Source organism: Alexandromys fortis, unplaced genomic scaffold (assembly GCF_014885135.2).
Source record: "Alexandromys fortis isolate MF-2015 unplaced genomic scaffold, M_Fortis_MF-2015_v1.1 scaffold_45, whole genome shotgun sequence".
NCBI lineage: Eukaryota > Metazoa > Chordata > Mammalia > Rodentia > Cricetidae > Alexandromys > Alexandromys fortis.
The window spans coordinates 10,791,380-10,808,847 of record NW_026067926.1 but is presented as its reverse complement, the minus strand read 5'-3'; the positions used below and the strand labels follow the sequence as shown (position 1 = coordinate 10,808,847).

The 17,468-nt window shown below is 46.9% G+C and overlaps 1 protein-coding gene across 2 annotated transcripts in view; it reads left to right on the top strand.

Annotated features, from left to right (window-relative positions):
• Insc (INSC spindle orientation adaptor protein) overlaps positions 1 to 16,597 on the top strand; it is an 85,288-nt gene extending 68,691 nt beyond the window's left edge. For both annotated transcript variants that reach the window (XM_050143206.1, XM_050143205.1), the window contains exons 9-13: positions 1,184 to 1,362; positions 7,471 to 7,537; positions 10,600 to 10,755; positions 12,084 to 12,160; positions 15,993 to 16,597. In XM_050143206.1, the coding sequence (XP_049999163.1) occupies positions 1,184 to 1,362; positions 7,471 to 7,537; positions 10,600 to 10,755; positions 12,084 to 12,160; positions 15,993 to 16,121 (608 nt within the window). In that variant the 3' untranslated portion in view covers positions 16,122 to 16,597. The remainder of the gene's footprint in view (positions 1 to 1,183; positions 1,363 to 7,470; positions 7,538 to 10,599; positions 10,756 to 12,083; positions 12,161 to 15,992) is intronic.
• The last annotated feature ends 871 nt before the right edge of the window (positions 16,598 to 17,468 follow it).

The following is a 17,468-nucleotide window of genomic DNA, read 5'->3' as shown; positions in this document are numbered from 1 at the left end:
CCAAGCCCTGGATGATGAGATCTAAATGTTTGCTGGTCACATCTGGGCTGGTCTACAGGAACAGAAAACCCCAGAGGCAGTAGGCATTACTGCCCAATAGAACTGATAGAACCTATGTCTTTGGGGGCATCACAGAGAATGAGCCAAGTGGCTGGGAGAAGAGGCAATGTGAGGGATAGAAAGAACAGGGATTTGGGAATCAGGCTAGCCTCGATGTTTTCCCTCACTGGCTATAAGATCTTAGCAAATCACAACATCAGGTATTTAATTTTTGAGGCCACAACAAAATTGGATTACTGCAAAGATAAAGGGCTGCACTTAAAGCAGCTCCTGGTCCACGGTAAATGCTCGAGAAATTGTACTTGTGACTGCTCCCATGAGACTCAACCTCCATATCTGTACCTATCATTTTTTTCCCTTGAGGATGGGCCAAAAGGCAGTGGCACAACACAAGGAAGACCTCAGGTGATTGGCTGGTACTCCTGTCCATCCCACTTTAGGGGGGAACTATAACAACATCTGTGAAGATGCCAGCTGCTCTGTGAGAACCCTCAAACATCAGGCCTAGCTCATCTTTGTCTTTGAACTTCCTTCCTCTTCAGGAGATGTTCTCTGGAGTGTGTCCCTCCTTTCTTTGTCTCTGTAGAAGTGTTACATGAGGGACAGAGCTTGACTTGTCACATCCTGTGGTGACCCAAGTTAGAACTGAGACTTAGAAGCAAGGGCCATTGGGACAAACAGCACCATGGACAGAGCCTCTTGTGCCTCAAGCTGGGCATCTGTTGCAGGTTCTGTGAGGGCCAAGGAAACTGTGTTAGGTAGTGGAGGGATGGACACTCTTAAAGACTCACTTTCTACTGCCTTCTACAGAGAATAAGTATCACAGGGACAAAGGTGTAACCTGTTTGGTCCATTTGACCATACCAAAAATTCAGGCGCCTTGGGTTCACTCATTAAAATACTTGTGGGTGAGCAGGAGTCACACACAAGGGTTCCAATCCCAGCTCTGCTACCTATGCAGATGGCATAGTTCCCTCGATAGTGACTAATTTGTTCATCTCCAAAAAGAGTATCAAGACTCCTACCAAAATAGCCTCTTTCCCAGAGCTATCGTAGGGGCCAAGGGAGATCAGTCATGTGCAAACACTTGGCCTTGAACTGTTTCTTCCTTTTCACTATCCAGAATTGTGCCAAGAGGCCTCATCGGGGGAAGTCTTCTTGCTGGCCTCTGCGGCCCTTGCCAACATCACCTTCTTTGACAAAATGGCCTGTGAGATGCTTCTGCAGTTGAATGCCATCCGTGTCCTCCTGGAAGCCTGCAGTGACAAACAGAGAGTGGACACACCTTATACTCGGGACCAGGTAAAAAGCCCAGGAAGGCCTAGACTTCCCACAAATAATCAGGGTGCGAGCAGGAAGAGGTCATGTTCACATAGGCCTAGCTGTTTGCCTGATTGACTGGTTTCTGATGCCCAGTGCCTATTGTAATTCTAGGTGTTAGTCATAGGCCCAAGGCTGGAGTGTCTACCCCATGTTGGCCTTCATTGTGTGTCTCCTTTAGCTAGATACCTCCCCCGAACCTCTCTCCCACCTGGCATGATACTGAGCATCTTCACCTTCAAGTGCCCTACGCTAGGCTTACTCTGCTCATGTCAGATGAGATCCAGTAGGGACACAATATGAACAAGGCCTTTGAAGACAGGTGATATGGATTCAGCAGATCTTTGCAGTAAATAATCATGCTACTTTGGGCAATTCATTCTTTCTTCATTTGTAAAATGTGTATCTCTATAGACAGAGTCGACCAAGGAATCAGGACTAGTGAACACAGACTCTTAATGTAGACCAGGACAAAGATGCTGTTAAGTGAGCAGATGCCCCATTGGGGCTAACGCTGTGCACAGCACTGAGTGAGAAGCTGCTGAGTGTAGCCTCCTTGTGTGTAGCATGTGATGTTGCTTCCAGCATGAATGGCCCATGACTCGGCAGCCCCCCTCATGAGGTCTCACGGAGGGTACCTCATAGGAGTGAGAATGTGGTTAAACAGCAGGCAAAGGGACATCTCCCTGCATCTTGGTTCAGGGGGAATATTTTTTATTCTCCTGAGCCCATCTCCCACTGTCCAGCTTTGCCTTCTGCCCTGGCTCTGAGCAGCCACTTAGCTAGAGAGAGCAAACCCATTAAAGAAACAAATGGCTCTCTTTGCTATGGCAGAGGGAGGATTAAGGTGATCAGAGGGCTCTCTGCAATGAAGACAAAGAAGATGAATTGGGCTCTGAAGTGCTCACCGCCCCCTGAAATACTTAAGAAATTAAATGCCCTGTGAGGTTTCCGGTAATGAGCAGGCCAGTGACGCCAATGCTGTGCAAAGCCTCCTAGTCTTGGCTACGTATGTACTCAGTGAACCTCTGTTTGGACAGTGAGAAGTCCTCCATCATCTAGGCAAGCCAAGTCCACTTCATTTGTCAAGCAGACTCCTCACTGGCAAAACCTGCTCTGTCTATGCTCGCCCTTGGATAAAGACCCCAGAGTACAGTCTTGGATTTCCATCTACTTCTGCTCATCTTGAAGAAAGGAACACAGGTCATATCTGGATATCAGGCATCAAGAAGATGGTCCTAGGCTGGGGAGGGAGTGCAGTTGGTGGAATGTTTGCCCACCATCCACAAAGCCTTGAATTTGACTGCCACAACTGGGCACAGTGATACATGCCTGTAGTTCCAACCCTTGGGAAGTAGAGGCAGGAGGATGGGAAGTTCAAGGTCACCTACTTAGAGGGGTTGAAGCCAACCTAAGACCCTATCTTTAAAAAGAAAATTAATAAAGGAAAAGATAACCCTGTTCAACCGGCAGTTTTCATGGTCCTTTGATTTCACACCCATGGGGTGTTGTACAGAGGCTAATCACAGACACAACAGGGTAGGGAAGGGCAGCCTCTAAGGCCTTGTGCAAGCAGTGTCCTTGGCCTCTGAAGTGGATGGAGGGTACTGAAAATAGAAATGCTACCAGCCTTCTGTGAGCTGCCTTCACAGAGGCAGTGTGCTGCCTACACTTCCACAGACATTCGTAGTCTGTTTGGCAATTTAGAATGAACGTATTTTGTAGCATTTCTGGAACTTCGGTGTCAACACTCCTTACCAGGAATCCATCTATCAGAAATGCAAATTACAAAATGCAAACTGTAATAGTGACTTGTGTCTCAAAAGCCCTTCATAGTTTATAAATCTCTGCCATAGAAACGACACAAATTTAGGTTCACTTGGGTTCAGATCCTATCTCTGTTAGTTCCTAACTGTGTGACCTCGGACCAAGCTCTTAATCTCTTAAACCACAATTTTCTCATCTGTGTAATGGAGATAATAACAGATCTCCTCTCTTCCAGCCGTCATGTGATTAAATGGGACGGTGTTTTAAAGCATTTAGAACCAACTTGGGTACTCAGTAGTGACTGGGGTAGGTAAATGTCGTAGGATAGATTGAAATGGGTCTAGATGGAGATGTCCAATTTAGGGTAGGAATGGAGCTAGGAAATACAGTTAATGCAGTGGGGAGTATTGCACGGTGTGAAGTAATAGGTGACATGTATGGCTTCAGGTTATGTGTGAACGCATGCAAGGTGTGTGTGGGTGTGGGGGGTGGGGTGTGTGTGTGTAAGGTGAAAAGTACTATAAACTGGGAGATGGTTCAGTTGGTAAAATGCTTGCTGCACAAGTATGAGAACCTGATTCAAGTGTGTAGAACCCACATAAAAGCTGGGCAAAGGAGCATACACCTGCAGTTTTGGTTCTGGAAGGAGGAGACAAGTGAGTCCATGGAGCATACTGGCTCCATCCTAACTGAGCTGACAAGTCCTAGGTTCAGAGCAAGGGTAATTCAATATACATTGGTGGAGAATGATTGCTCTATGTTATATATATATATATATATATATATATATATATATATATATACATGAGCATGTATGTCATAGGGGAGAGAGAGAGAGAGGAAGAAGAGGATGAAGATGATGATTCCAGAGCCATATTTGATATTGTTGGATAGCTTCAGTTTGAAGAGTAATGGTAATTGCAGTTTTGTGAACATTGGCTTTTTTGTCTGAATCCCTGGGTGACATGGAAGTACCCATGACTCCGCATTAGCTGTACACTAGGTGTTCTGTGTCATAGGGTCTGTCAGGCGAGACCACTTGTCTCTGTTGTGTGTTCTGGGCATACTTCACTTGTCTTCCACACACTGCAGTCTTCAGGGCTATCCTCCAGCACAGCAGGTGAGGAGGGATGCTGTGGAGTCAGGGTGTGGTCAACGTGACTGCTGAGAGTTCTAAGAGGTTACACATCTTGGATCAAGTCTTCATATCTGCCTGCAAGCCAGGATTTCTGGATCACCTGCTCTAGGGGAGCCCAAGAAAACTACTTTCTCTGTGTGTACTGCTATCAGAAAACTTGACCAACCCACTTCTTACCAATCAGAAACGTTTATTTTTGAATTAGTGACATTGGAGAGTACCTGCTGATCTGGAGTAATTTGCTATCTACTTCAATTTTCCTAAGGCCTTTGTATGCCAAATGAAAGGCGACTTTAGAATGCCATAGAAGGCACTGGTTGTTTTCCAGCTGGGAAGGGCTCAGCCTTAGTCTCCTACCGCTGTGGTAAAACACCATGACTGAGGCAACCCATAAAAGAAAGAGTTTCCTCAGGGCTTATAGTTTCAGAGGGCTGGAGTCCATGACTTTCAAGGCTGAAAATGTGGTAGCAGGCAGGCAGGCATGGTGCTGGAGCAGTAGCCAAGAGTTCACATCTGATCCATAAGCATGAGGCAGAGCTCAGCCCCTTCATGTGGCTGTCATCACATTGCTAGTGTTCCTTGAATCAATTGTTCAAGGTCTGAGGCCGTTTAACCTGGCAGCCCTAAACTATCTGCCCAGCACAGGTGAGAGAGAAGGTTCATGTCACACATATTACAGTTCATCTGATTCTCCCCAGGAGCCCCGAGAATTAATATGTGTGTGTGTGTGTGTGTGTGTGTGTGTGTGTGTGTGTGTGTGCGTGCGCGCATCAATCAAATATGATCTGTTTAGAACTTCAGACCTCCAGCATGGCAAGTTAATAAAATTGTTTTAAGTTACTACGTTTGCAGTAATCTGTTATAGCAGCAATAGGAAATATATACTCTTTCATTAACCAAGTCGCAGAAGGCCGGGTACCATTGATAGAGTCATGAGGACAGCAAGAGACGGAGTCAGGATCTGAGCTTACATTACCTATCATGTAGGGATTTCTTGAAGCCAAATGTCCTCTTTGCTCACCAGGTAACTATAGAAGGGTCAGGAAAAACAGGCCTTAATTTTACACCAGTTGAATAAACCTGGGCCAGGAGAAACCGTGGACCTGACTCCCGCATTCCATATCCTGACAGCATTGCCGGCTTGCCTCCAGCCGGGTAAAACTGCAGTGGTGGGAGCTAACTACTAGGTGAAAACATTGGCATCTTGCCCCTCTCTATCATGGTGCATACAAGTAGGTTTCAAAAGGGAGACTCCAAGCAGGGCATAATTGGCATTTATTCAAATTGTGCTTAATTGATTACTTCATCTGCACCTCAGAAAACCACATGGGGTACAGGCTCTGTAAGGAGGAAGTAATTTTCATTAACAGGATCTAAATTAGTCTAACACAAAGACCTACCTGGTGCCTCTGACTCCGCTAATGATTGCCATATAATGAAGCCGTTGCCGCAGACAAAGGTTTTATTTTACTTCCTCCCTTCCTCATTCCTTCTCTTCCTTCCTTCCTTCCTTCTTTTTTTTTTTTTCATGAATGTACGGGTCAAGCAAGAGTCTGCATTCAGAAATGCCTGTCTGGTGATGGGTGGAGCAAGGCAGCCTCTGTGTGGTGAGAAGGCTGTGCCCTGCTCTTATTAACAGCCCAGAGACAGCCAGCTGCACTGAAGCTGACAGACTTGGCCCCTTATGTCTTTTTATGACTGCATTTCGTGGCTCTTGGGGAACCTTCCACTTGAGGGCTGCATTTATAACCTATCTTTTCTCTCTACCTTCTTCCACTGAGCCCACAAATACTTCCTCTTCTGAAATAGGAGAACATTCAGTATATACTCACCACTCCTCTCACGAAACCCTGGGCACTACAGATGACTTCAGAATAAGGTTTCGGAGGTGTTTCCCTGCCTCCCCCAGCATCTCACTGCAGTCACAACTTAATGCAGCCCCTGACCAAGTCTTGGTGGAGAGAAGATGGTGCACAGAGATACTGTCTCCATAGTCAACGTGTATTGAGAGGGAGGCGGAGGTGGATATTCTATTATTATGACACCTTTTCCTTTCTGCTTAAGGGGGCTTTTTTAGGTGGTTTATTATGGAGAGTGATATGCTAACACAAGCCAGCTAAGATCCAGCAGGTGCTCTTTCTCGGCAAATGCTGTTGGTCCGTCCATGCTCAGGACTGACGGACGCCTCCTGTACTGCCCTCTGCACACTACCCTTCACCGTCTCAGAGGCAGAAGCACAGCTCCTGCTTAGACCACCCCACCAGCACGTGAGAAGCTGCTTGGGGGAGTGGCTCACATCTGGGAGAAATACTTTTTTTTTAGCTTACTATTAATTTCAATCACCATCTGTGCATACTCTCTGCTTCTGGGGAGACAGGCACATTTTCCTTGTGTGGTTTCTTTTAGAAACAGCATGGCAGGCATCTCTGGTCATAGTGCCCATACTTCCATCCTTAACTTCTTTTAATTTCTTATTTTTTATACCATTTATAGTTTTGGTCTCTTGCTGGATATTCCTTAATCCATTTTTGTGACATGAGATCTCTTTATCATGCTGTGGGAGACGGGTGTGTTAAAACCTAAGAAACTGCAACCAATCCTGGATGTTCATCGAATGTCAGCATCCGATCATTAATGGCAAAGTCCTCCTGTGTGATCTGTAATTGAGGCTTGAATACCATAGACGTGTAAAGTGTGGCTAAGTTAATCTTCTCACCAGAATCTATCTTTTGTGCATGCTCTCTGCCTAGAGCTCACGTTGAAGGGCAGTGTCAGGACATTGACACAGGTGAACCCAGTCAAAGGCGGATCAAAGAGTCAGGAGATCAAGCCAGAATGGAAGGGATCAAGGGGCCCAAAACCTGCCAATTTTGCCTAAATTTTAGGGGTTAGGCTAAAAGGGTTCCTGCACTCAAATGACTGGGCCTCAGCTTCATTCAGTGTGAGGCTGTTGTCTACTGGGTGCCCCAGACAATCATCCCAGAGCCACCCACTGATTAATGGGCACTAGTCACTGGGACTTACATCTGGGTGGCAGGAGCCTATGAGAATAGAAGACAATACCATGGAAAGATGGACAGGAGCCAGACCAAAGGGAAGCTCTGCAGCTCCCAGCTGACCTGTCTTCATTGAGTACCATGGGAAATGTACATGTCTATTTCATAGCTTCTCAATTTCATTTTCAGATTGTGACCATCTTGGCAAACATGTCTGTGCTGGAGCAGTGTGCCTCTGACATCATTCAGGAGAATGGTATGTCTGGGCATGCCCTGTGGACCATCAGAGTATATGGTGTCACATGCCCTTGGGCTTGTATAAATCCTATGTGCATATATATATATATATATATATATATGCACGTACATTTCTATGTCTATATGAGCATGTACATATACAAATACACAAATATGGCACTCATGAACACACACACACACACACACACACACACACAGAGAGAGAGAGAGAGAGAGAGAGAGAGAGAGAGAGAGAGAGAGAGAATTCTGTGTATATCTTGGTCAGAAGTGAAATGTTTATTTGCCTTCATTGGCAGATAAGTTCTAGTGGGAGTTAGAAAATAGAAAAGATAATGCCAGGTTGTAATAGTAACATGAGGACAAAACAAACTAGTAAGGGAGGTAAGGTTGTCCCAAAGTGGGGAGGTGTTGCTTTGTTCCCGCCTTATTGCAGCCATGGAAAGCTGGTGTGCAGGAAAAGGAGTGAGGGAGAGGAGGAGGAGAGGACAACTGGGATGCCCCCACACCCTCCACGGGAATCTCGCTTCCGACTGGCCCTCTGTTCTACCTTATGTGCCCACGGTCAAGGAGAGCTGGAACTGGGCTTGTCTGCCTGGAGGCTGATGTCAGCAGTCTCTGTCAAAAGACAAGGTGGCCGCCTTGCAGCTGGGAGCAGAGCTTGGGTGGCTAGGGTTTCCTGTGACCGAGGGATAAGGGGGCAATTAGCAAGCTGTTGGAGACCTGAGACACTAATGAGAGTGAGCCAGGAGCCTGGGTACCTCTGCTCTCCTAAAGTCCCTTCCCCCAGGCTGCCCTGCCGTCTTAACAAACACGTGCTTACCCATTCCCCACGACTAATTGAAACACACCATTTTGTGTTAATTTCATGTGATTGAGCTAATAATGAGAAACTGTGCTGAGCCAGCTGAGGCCAAGAGGAGAGGCTGCGCGGTGTCACTTGTACCCTCCTCCTTCGGCACTTGGAGTCTTGGCTCAAGTGGCCGCTGACAGCAGGCTGCCACTTGCCTGTGCCTTTGAGGTTGGGATAGCTGCCATCTGGAGACCACTCTGGGGCTTACAAAGTGCTGTTGACTCTCTCACTGAGTCCACACTGGTGGAAACCTACCTTGGCCTGGCATCGAGCTAGGTAGCAAGGACTGGGCCTTTAGAGAGCCCCCATTTTTGTCCTAAAGTTTCTTTCTGTGCAGAATGAGGGCCTTCCCTGGCTGAAGTGTGATGTCTAAAATAACATAGCCACAGAGGGCGGCAGGAGGGTAGCAGAGCATGAATGAACACAGGAGCCATACTTGGTGGGCTGCAACCGTGGCTGTTATTCGTGAACAGTGTGGCTCCTCTCTTTTCCCTCTGAAAAGTGGGAACAGTGATGCCTGCTCTCAGGGGTGTGTGAGGATAACCAGGAAGAGTGTCCACATAGTATCTGGCCCAGGGTGAGCTCTGAACCAGTCCTAGCATCTCTTCCAGTGACAGTCTCATGGGATTTCACAGAGACAGTTTGAGGAAGGCAGTATTTGTAAGTGCAGAGCAGGATTTGGGGGATCCAAATGGCAGTGACATACCCAGAGGCCACTAGAAGCCAGGAGACTCCTGGGTCTCAATAAGGAAAACCCTGTTAGGTAGTCTGCGCTCTGAGAACTCATTACTAAGTCATCGATTGTATATGCAGATGCCTGCAGGGTCCAGAGAGTGAAATAGATGAGGTGGATAAGGATTAGTCTGATCTTATTAGTAATAGTTAGCTTCAGTCAGGTGTGGAGGCACATGTCCCAAATCTCTGATTCAGGAGGCCGCAGTGGGAGGATTGGAGGTCCAGGCCAGCCTCAGCTACATAGTCAGTTCCAGGTCAGCCTCAGCTACATAGTCAGTTCCTGGCCAGCTTCAGCTACATAGTCAGTTCCAGGCCAGCCTCAGCTACCTAATCAGTTCTAGGCCACCCTCAGCTGAGACATAGCACATCCTTGTCTTAATACAAAAGCAAAAGCAGAAAATAACAAGAACAATAAACTTCTGGCCATATAGAAATTTATGTGGGGGTCACTATTGTCAATTCAGAAGATAAATGTTAGAAATCAGAAATCTAGATTTTTTTGGAAATCATCAACTTTTATACAATATAATTCTTTTTTTTGGAGGGGGGGGGTGTTTCGAGACAGGGTTTCTCTGTAGCTTTGGAGCCTGTCCTGGCACTCACTCTGTAGACCAGGCTGGCCTCGAACTTACAGAGATCCGCCTGCCCCTGCCTCCCAAGTGCTGGGATTAAAGGCGCGCACCACTATCGCCCGGTGTACAATATAATTCTTGAAGCAACAAAATAAAGTAAAGCATATCTTTAGATTATGTCTAGTTTAAGTTCCCAGCTGGAACAGGTGATCAGGGCTAAGATTGTGGAGGGTCAGGGCAGCTCAGACAGAAGGTGGGTTTCTTCTGTAAACCTGTAGGACAGGAGATATTTGAGGCAAAGAGGCATTCCCCTCAGAAAGGGTGGCAAAGGTAGGCGAGTGGCATGGATGTGGGTATTCCTTATAGAACACTCAGGAGACAGATCTGGTTTGGGGAGGAGACAGGAGGCTCCTGAGTGAGGAGACGGAGATGCAGCCTCCGTCTGGCACCCCCATTGCGAATCCGTTTGCTCTGGTGCTTTCTCCAGCCACGGGACTCAGCACCTGTGACCTATCTCAGATGCAGCCCTATCAGAGGTGACAAGGTTATGGGCCCAGTTTTCCAAGTTCCACCCAACACCCCCATGCACTGTGTGCTCTGGACAATGGGCTTACCCTACTCTGGACATCAAAATAGAATTACCATGGCCATGCCCATGAGACCATTGTGAAGTCTGAGGGGACTGAGCATTTACTGCGCACATAACACAGTGTAAGACTAGAATCAGACACATCCCTCTAGATGAGAAGAAAGAGGTGGTCATATCTGTCTCCCACCTCTATTTGAGACTCCTCTACCCAAAGCTCTTGCTTGCGCTTCGCTTCTATCTCTCCAGCCAGCCCCCCTCGCTCTACATTGGGAGCAAGTCTAAACTGTCCAAATTGCTTGTTGCTTCGTGGCCAGGTGTCCAGCTCATCATGGGCATGCTGTCCGAGAAACCAAGGTCTGGGACTCCCGCCGAAGTGGCAGCCTGTGAAAGGGTACAGCAGAAAGCTGCGGTGACTCTCGCCCGCCTCTGCCGAGACCCAGATGTGGCCCAGGAGGCTGTGCGGCTCAGCTGTGAGTGATGCTGGCTGTGGTTGGAATGGAGTGGGGAGCTTGGGGTAGAAGTAGCTGTGGTTTCATGGTGGTGTCAGTGGGTCGCGTATTAGGACTCTCTGGGGTGAAGCCCACTCTTCTGTGTGGTGGGAAATGCAGGGGTAGAAACCATGGGTATAGCCCTAGTCTAAACAGCAACAAGAAATAAAGCTGGCCAGAGTATTGACGCACCTGCAGACTCCTTGTCGTTCAGAACCAATTATTTCTTTCACACCCATTTGCTCATTTATTCACTTAGTTTTCGCTCATTCGCCATTCGTTTGTTTATTCATGCAGCGATTCATTGATTCTGTCATCTAAGTAGTGATACTTCGCTCGCTCACCAGCAGAGGATCCATTATTTCTCTCCGTGGTTGTTAGTTTCCTATTTGCTTAAAACTTTCAGAACCTCCATTCTATGCTAAGCTCTGAAGCAGTGATTCTCAAGGTGTGGGTCATGACCCCTTTGGGGGTCAAATGACCCTTTCCCAGGAGCTGGCTAAGACCACCTGAAAACACAGATATTTACACTACGGTTCATAGTAGTAGCAAATTACAGTTATGAAGTAGCAATGAAAATAATTTTGTGGTTGGGGGTCACCACAACATGAGAAGCTGTGTTAAAGGATCGCAGCACTGGGAAGGCTGAGAACCCCTGCTGTACAGGACGACAATGCCAGCCCGAGCACAGGGTGGCGACAGATAAAGTGATCTGCAGGTGAGAACCTAGAGAGTATGCTCAAAGTACATCTGGCAGGCAGCATAGGCCTGCTGATCCGATGGCTTGAAGGAGGTTTTTAGGCAGGGCACGTATCTTCTTTGGCTTGTGACAGCATTTTCCCAATAAATCCTCAGGAAATGTTAATGGGGTCTATGGGTTTTTTTTTTTTTTTTTTTTTTTTTATAATTATAGCTAAAGTCTATTTTTTGACTAACATAGCCAGTTGGAGGAATACACAGTTGTGAGGTCCCAGTGCACAGGTGCGAATGTTAAATATTGTGTTGGTAAAATTGGAAGTACATACTCCCAAGTCCTTGCTCAGAGAAAAGGAAAACACGCCTGTACCATTTACCAAAGAGGAGCTCAGCCCAGCGCTCTGGCACTTGTGGGTTTGGCTCGGATGCTCTACTTTTCTTGCCCTTGAGCGGAAAGTAGGAATTCTCCTGAAAGTATTCCTCCAGGTGGGTTCAGCTGCCCCTCTGCAGACTGGTACTAACATGTTCCGTGGGTGAAGCTGGCCAGCGCCTCTGGGTCAGCCTGGCCTGGCTTCTCTAAGCCAGTTGTGACGCTCTCCTTGTGTCTTGTGCAGGTATGTCCCGCCTGATTGAGCTCTGCCGATCGCCCTCTGAGCGGAACAGCAGCGACGCTGTGCTTGTGGCCTGCCTGGTGAGTTCTCAGCTGCCCTCAGCTTTTCCCAAAGATCTCAGGAAGGTAGACTGAGGTCAGGGCAGCTGGTTCGGCCAGAGTTGGGTATGCCTTGAGCCTTCTCCAGGCTTTGGGTTTCAAATTAAGATGGCAATGCTGATGTTTTCTATTACTATTAGTTGATAAAATTGTGATGAAGCTCAAGGAAAAGATGAGGAGAAAGAAGCTGCTCCCCACCCAGTCCCCAAAATCCCAGTGACCTTCTAGATCTAGGGACTCGCAAGAGTCTGTTAAAACTGGAGAGGTGGTCTGGAGGGCTGTTGAGTGGTAGGGTTGATGTCATGCAGCCCCCAGAACACAGGGACCAGGAAATAGACAGCCATCTGTCCAAAGTGAACAGATTATGAGGAAAGTCTCCTTTTCCTCCCAGGGGAAACCCTGCAGGGCCCTCTTGCCAACTAGGTGCACTGTCTGCTGTGGAAATGACCAGAGAGGGCAAGACAGGACAGTGAGGGTTACTCAACCAACTCCTAAGATCTCTGTGAACCCCAGCAAGTGCATCCTGGGAGCTTTTCACTTCCGGGGACTAGGGCACTAACCAACAGTAGCAGATGGGCAATGGATGCTCTCTTCACACTTATCTCCCTGTGGGGCTGTGAGGAGCCCCTGGGGGGCTGTGGTGAGCCCCAGCACAGAGTAACAGGACAGCTGGAAGTGTGGCATCATAGGGAAACAGCCAGTAGAAGAGAGAGCCAGCTCTTTGCCCCTAAAAGAGCACATGGGAATAGCAGTGAATTCAGGGTTTCTTCACCTTGAGTCGTCACAGAGCCCTGCTTTTGCACAGTGTTCACTGAGCTCAGCTAATATCCAGGAGTTCTAGATGGGCACCGTGAAGCTGTAGAAGTCAGCTGCCGTTGCCATCAGCAGGCCCATGCTGGCTGTACTTTGGTGAGCTGTGTGTCACTGAACAGGTCAAAGTGCTCTAGCTCATATTTAGTAACTATTCGTTGAATGGTTTTATGTGCCACTTCCTCTCCTAGGTTTTGGGGCTATAGTTGTGGAGATAGGAGAGTGCTCTCCTGCATACCGGACGTTCTTATCTCCCCTGTGCCTTGGGAAGTCTGGTGAAGATTTTAAACCTCTTCTCGGACTCTTTTCTGGACAATTTTATACAAGTATATAATTTATTTCAAGCATATTCACCCCCATTAACCCCTTCTTTCCTCCCATGCCCTCTGGAATACTTATTCCCAACACGTTCCTCTCCCATTTTCTAAATAATTTTTAAATGCATAAAAAAATTAATGTGGAGTTTTAAAAGGGCACCAATTATGTTAAAACCACTATTCAATATTTATGCACATAGCATATTAAAACTGCGCTTGCTCATGGTAGTAAATACCATTTGAAGGCACCTTCCATGTCTTTAATGGGGTCTGCGATCTCCGTTATAGAGCAGGGCCAGAGATCAGCAATGGTGACAACCAGAGATGCTGTTTCAGTGAGGATCAGTAGATAGAACCCTTTCTCCTCCAATTTCTTGAGTCTATTTTCCTATCAAGCAAAATGGGGAGAAATTCATAGCCTGACAAACACATAATGGTTGACCCCAACTCCCCTAATCTTCATCGCTCTGGCCACAGCAACTGCCTGACTGAAGGACTTGACAGGTGAAGTCAAGGGCGTAGGGAGCACTTGGGAAACCACAGGCTGCCTCAGCTGTGAGGGCCTGTTGCTATTACTGCTGGCATTTTTCTCCAGAGAACGTAGGAAGTTTGGCTGCACCTTCAGCCAGAGAACTTTTAAGTAGAAAGGGATGACGTTTGTTCTTGAGAGTTGAGAAGAGCCCCATTCTAACCCAGCCGCCAGGCAGATGCTGAGTGAATTCTCCCGTGAGAATTTGCCTTGTGATGCTTTCATCCAACTTGCGTGGAATTGACTGTGTTCTCCACGACTTGCCCCACCTACTGTCCACCAACTCTGCCCTTCTTACTGTGGGTCTGACCTGACACTGGGGCCTGAAGGCCTCCTATAGTTTCCAGTTCTTGTCCGTCTCTGCCTGGAAGTGTTGTTTTTCCGCACACACCAACAAACACCATCTCTACAACTCTGTTGTTCAGCCCTGGAGGCTCAGGTCGAAATACCCATCTAATGATGTTTCCCAGGAGCCCTCTGTGATACAAAAGCAGGGAGTGCACAGTGCATTTCCTCAGTTTTCCTGCTTGCCTTTTGATATAATCCATATCATTCATGTTCTAGACTCTTGAAATTCTGTGAAGGCCTAGGCCTGTTGAACAGACCCTCTTGTTTCTGGCCATGCTCTCTTTCTCTCTTTCCCACTTTCTCATGGCACTGGTCTCACTATTCTAACTTGAGGAAGATTCATATGTCTCCCCTGATTCTAGAATGTTCTAAGGGCAAAAGTCTTTGTATAGGCCTTTGTATTTTTACATGACCTTGAGTTTGGATACTAAATCTTGCATGACTTTGTAATTAGTTGACTTGTTCCCATCCCATAGCCACTGATTCTGGTGGATGTCCTTTGCTCGGCTTATTAAAGGCTCCAATATTGGGGTGCATGCCTCTGGACAGCAAGATGAGAGATGCATGGAGCCTAGCCAGGCCAATGGAGTTGGGAGCTTCTTTTCTGTTCCCAGGGCCTTCTTCTGGTCTGATGACTGCCCTCAGGTGTGGGGAGGACAAGATGATTCAATTACTATCTCCCTTGTGGAGGAAATGGCAGCATGAATTGCCCCTGGCAAACAGGATTGATTTTCCCATGGCAAAGTAGCTGACAGTAGGCAATTGTTTTTATACTTGAGTGTCTGGAAATGAGATCTGGGGATGACTGACTTAAACCCTCCCAAGAAAGGAGACTCTGAGAACAAGGCTTTGAGAGGGCACAGGAGCTGTGGGTGTGTGCCGAGGGAGAGGGACACAGATTGGTCCTTTGTTAGAGGGTAGCCAAGGACGGCTTCACTGGAGAGATGAGAGTGTTGTTGAAAGAGAAGGAGGGGCATGTCATAGTGAAGAGAAGGAGGAATGTGTCATAGAAAAGAGAAGGAGGGACGTGTTACACAGTGGAGAGAAGGAGGGACGTGTCACAGTGGAGAGGAGGGACTGTCACAGTGGAGAGAAGGAGGGACGTGTCACAGTGAAGGAGGGACGTGTCACACAGAAGCACATATGCAAGGTGCCTGCGCAGGAGCACTAGTGAGCCTAGGGATCGGTGGGGTGAGCAGGGGAGCTGGTTCCTTGTTCTGCCCTCCACTGCTGCTCCCCCTTCTTTGACTTGGGTTTCTCAGCCACAGCATCCTTAACCACCTGGACTCCATTTCCTTCATTTCCTTCCCATCTCCTAGTGCTCTGTGAAGGACTCCTGCGTTTGTGCGTGAGCTAAGAAACCTGGTTTCTGTAAACTACTCAGAGAATCAGAGGATAATAACTTGAGTCAATGGATCCTTCTGGAAGTCCCAGTCTCTGAGAAGAACATATTTTGAACTTACATGTAGTACTAAGTTGACCAGATCCGCAAAACAACAGTTTCAAAATGCCCAGTTTCCCAGAGTGATTAGGAACAAAAGAAACCTGAGACAGTAGGACTGTTATTAAAATCATTAAGAGCTTCCAGATGATGCCCTGCCACATCGGCTCAAGTGCAAATGAAACCAGGTGATATGGTGATGAGGGCACAATGGTGACCAAAATGGCCACTAAAGTGTCATGGGACAAGCATCTGGTAATCAGCTCCAATTGCCTTGTTAACACAGCACATTTCAGGGAAGCTGAAGGAAGCACATTCCTCTGTGGGGGCCCAGCGTGACCCGCATCTTCTTTTCTGCTTTCTCCCCAGGCTGCCCTGCGACGGTTGGCTGGGGTCTGCCCAGAAGGCCTCCAGGACGCTGACTTCCAGCAGCTGGTCCAGCCTCGGCTTGTGGATTCCTTCCTGTTGTGTAGCAACATGGAGGAGAGTTTTGTGTAGGAGAAAGAGGCACACAGTGGACACTCCTCAGAACACTAGCTCTTCTCGCCTCCTTATTTATATGTAATTTATTTTTTTTTACATGAAATAGAAAGGGAAATCTTCATTAGTGAGGAGAGGAGGTGGGCCTCGGGAATAATTAATCTTCCTCCCTCCCTCCCTCCCTCCCTCCTTCCATCTCTCCTTCCCTCCCTCCCTCTCTTTCTTCCTTTCTTTCTTTTTTCTTTTTGACTTCTGCAGCTGTGCTGGTGCAGAAGTTGAATCATGTCAATGTTTACGTGACAGGTTGTCACAGGTGATTCCCCTTGTGATACTTTCTCTCTTTTCAGCATGTACTCTTTCTTGCCTAGTTAAAAACAAAACAACTTTGAACCGGGGTATTTTAACTACCTGGCATTTTTAAAAGCTAGTTTTACTCTTCAAAAATTGAAAGCAAATTTCACAATTGGAAATGCTTTCCTTTAATAAACGGAACTATGGAAAATGTGTCCTTTTATTTTATGTTTGAATTGTATTTTAAACTCAGTTTTTGCTTCTCATGGTTGCATGCCACAGAATCGTCTCCAACAAAGTACAGAGAGAGCTGTCTTGGTTTTACAGGTGCATTTAAAATGTGTTTCTGAAGACACTTCATCTTAGTTGCCCTTGGTTCCTCCACTCTGGTGATCTGTCACCTCTTGGTGAAGAGTCCTGAGCTGAGGCACAGTGACTGGTCTTCTACAGAAGGCTTCTGAGAAGGGTAGTGTCCGAGTGACCTGATACGAACAATTTCTCACCAGCTCTGTCTCCAGTGTCCTCATGCTCACAGACTGAAACTGACTCTGGTGACAGCATTCGCCCCACAGAAATAAGCCTTTGACCTCCTCCGTGAGCATCTTTTTCAATATCACTGCTCAGAAGTAGTATACAGACTGTGAGTCCTGGGAGTTATGATGTCATCGTGTGTGACCTGATTATTAGTGTGTGTGTGCACGCGCACCGTGGTATGTGTGTGGAGATCAAAGGAGAACTTGTGGAAATTGTTTATGCTGTTCTACTATGTGGGTCCTGGGAATCCAACTCAGGTCATCAGGTTTGGTGACAAGTTCCTTTACCCTTGAAGTCATCTTGACTGCCCCATGAGATGATTTTATAAAGTTTAAGAAAGATTTATCAAACTCCAACTTATTAATGTAAATGAATTAATCTAATGCATCAGGTCCTAGACTAAGCATCTAATATCTTTGTTATCCCTCATGATAATCCTATGGTCATTTATCACTGTATGCAGATATATTACTATGCATGATCATATTACTGAATCACTTGGCCGAGGTCAGAGGCTTGTAAGTTATGCTGGAATATGAG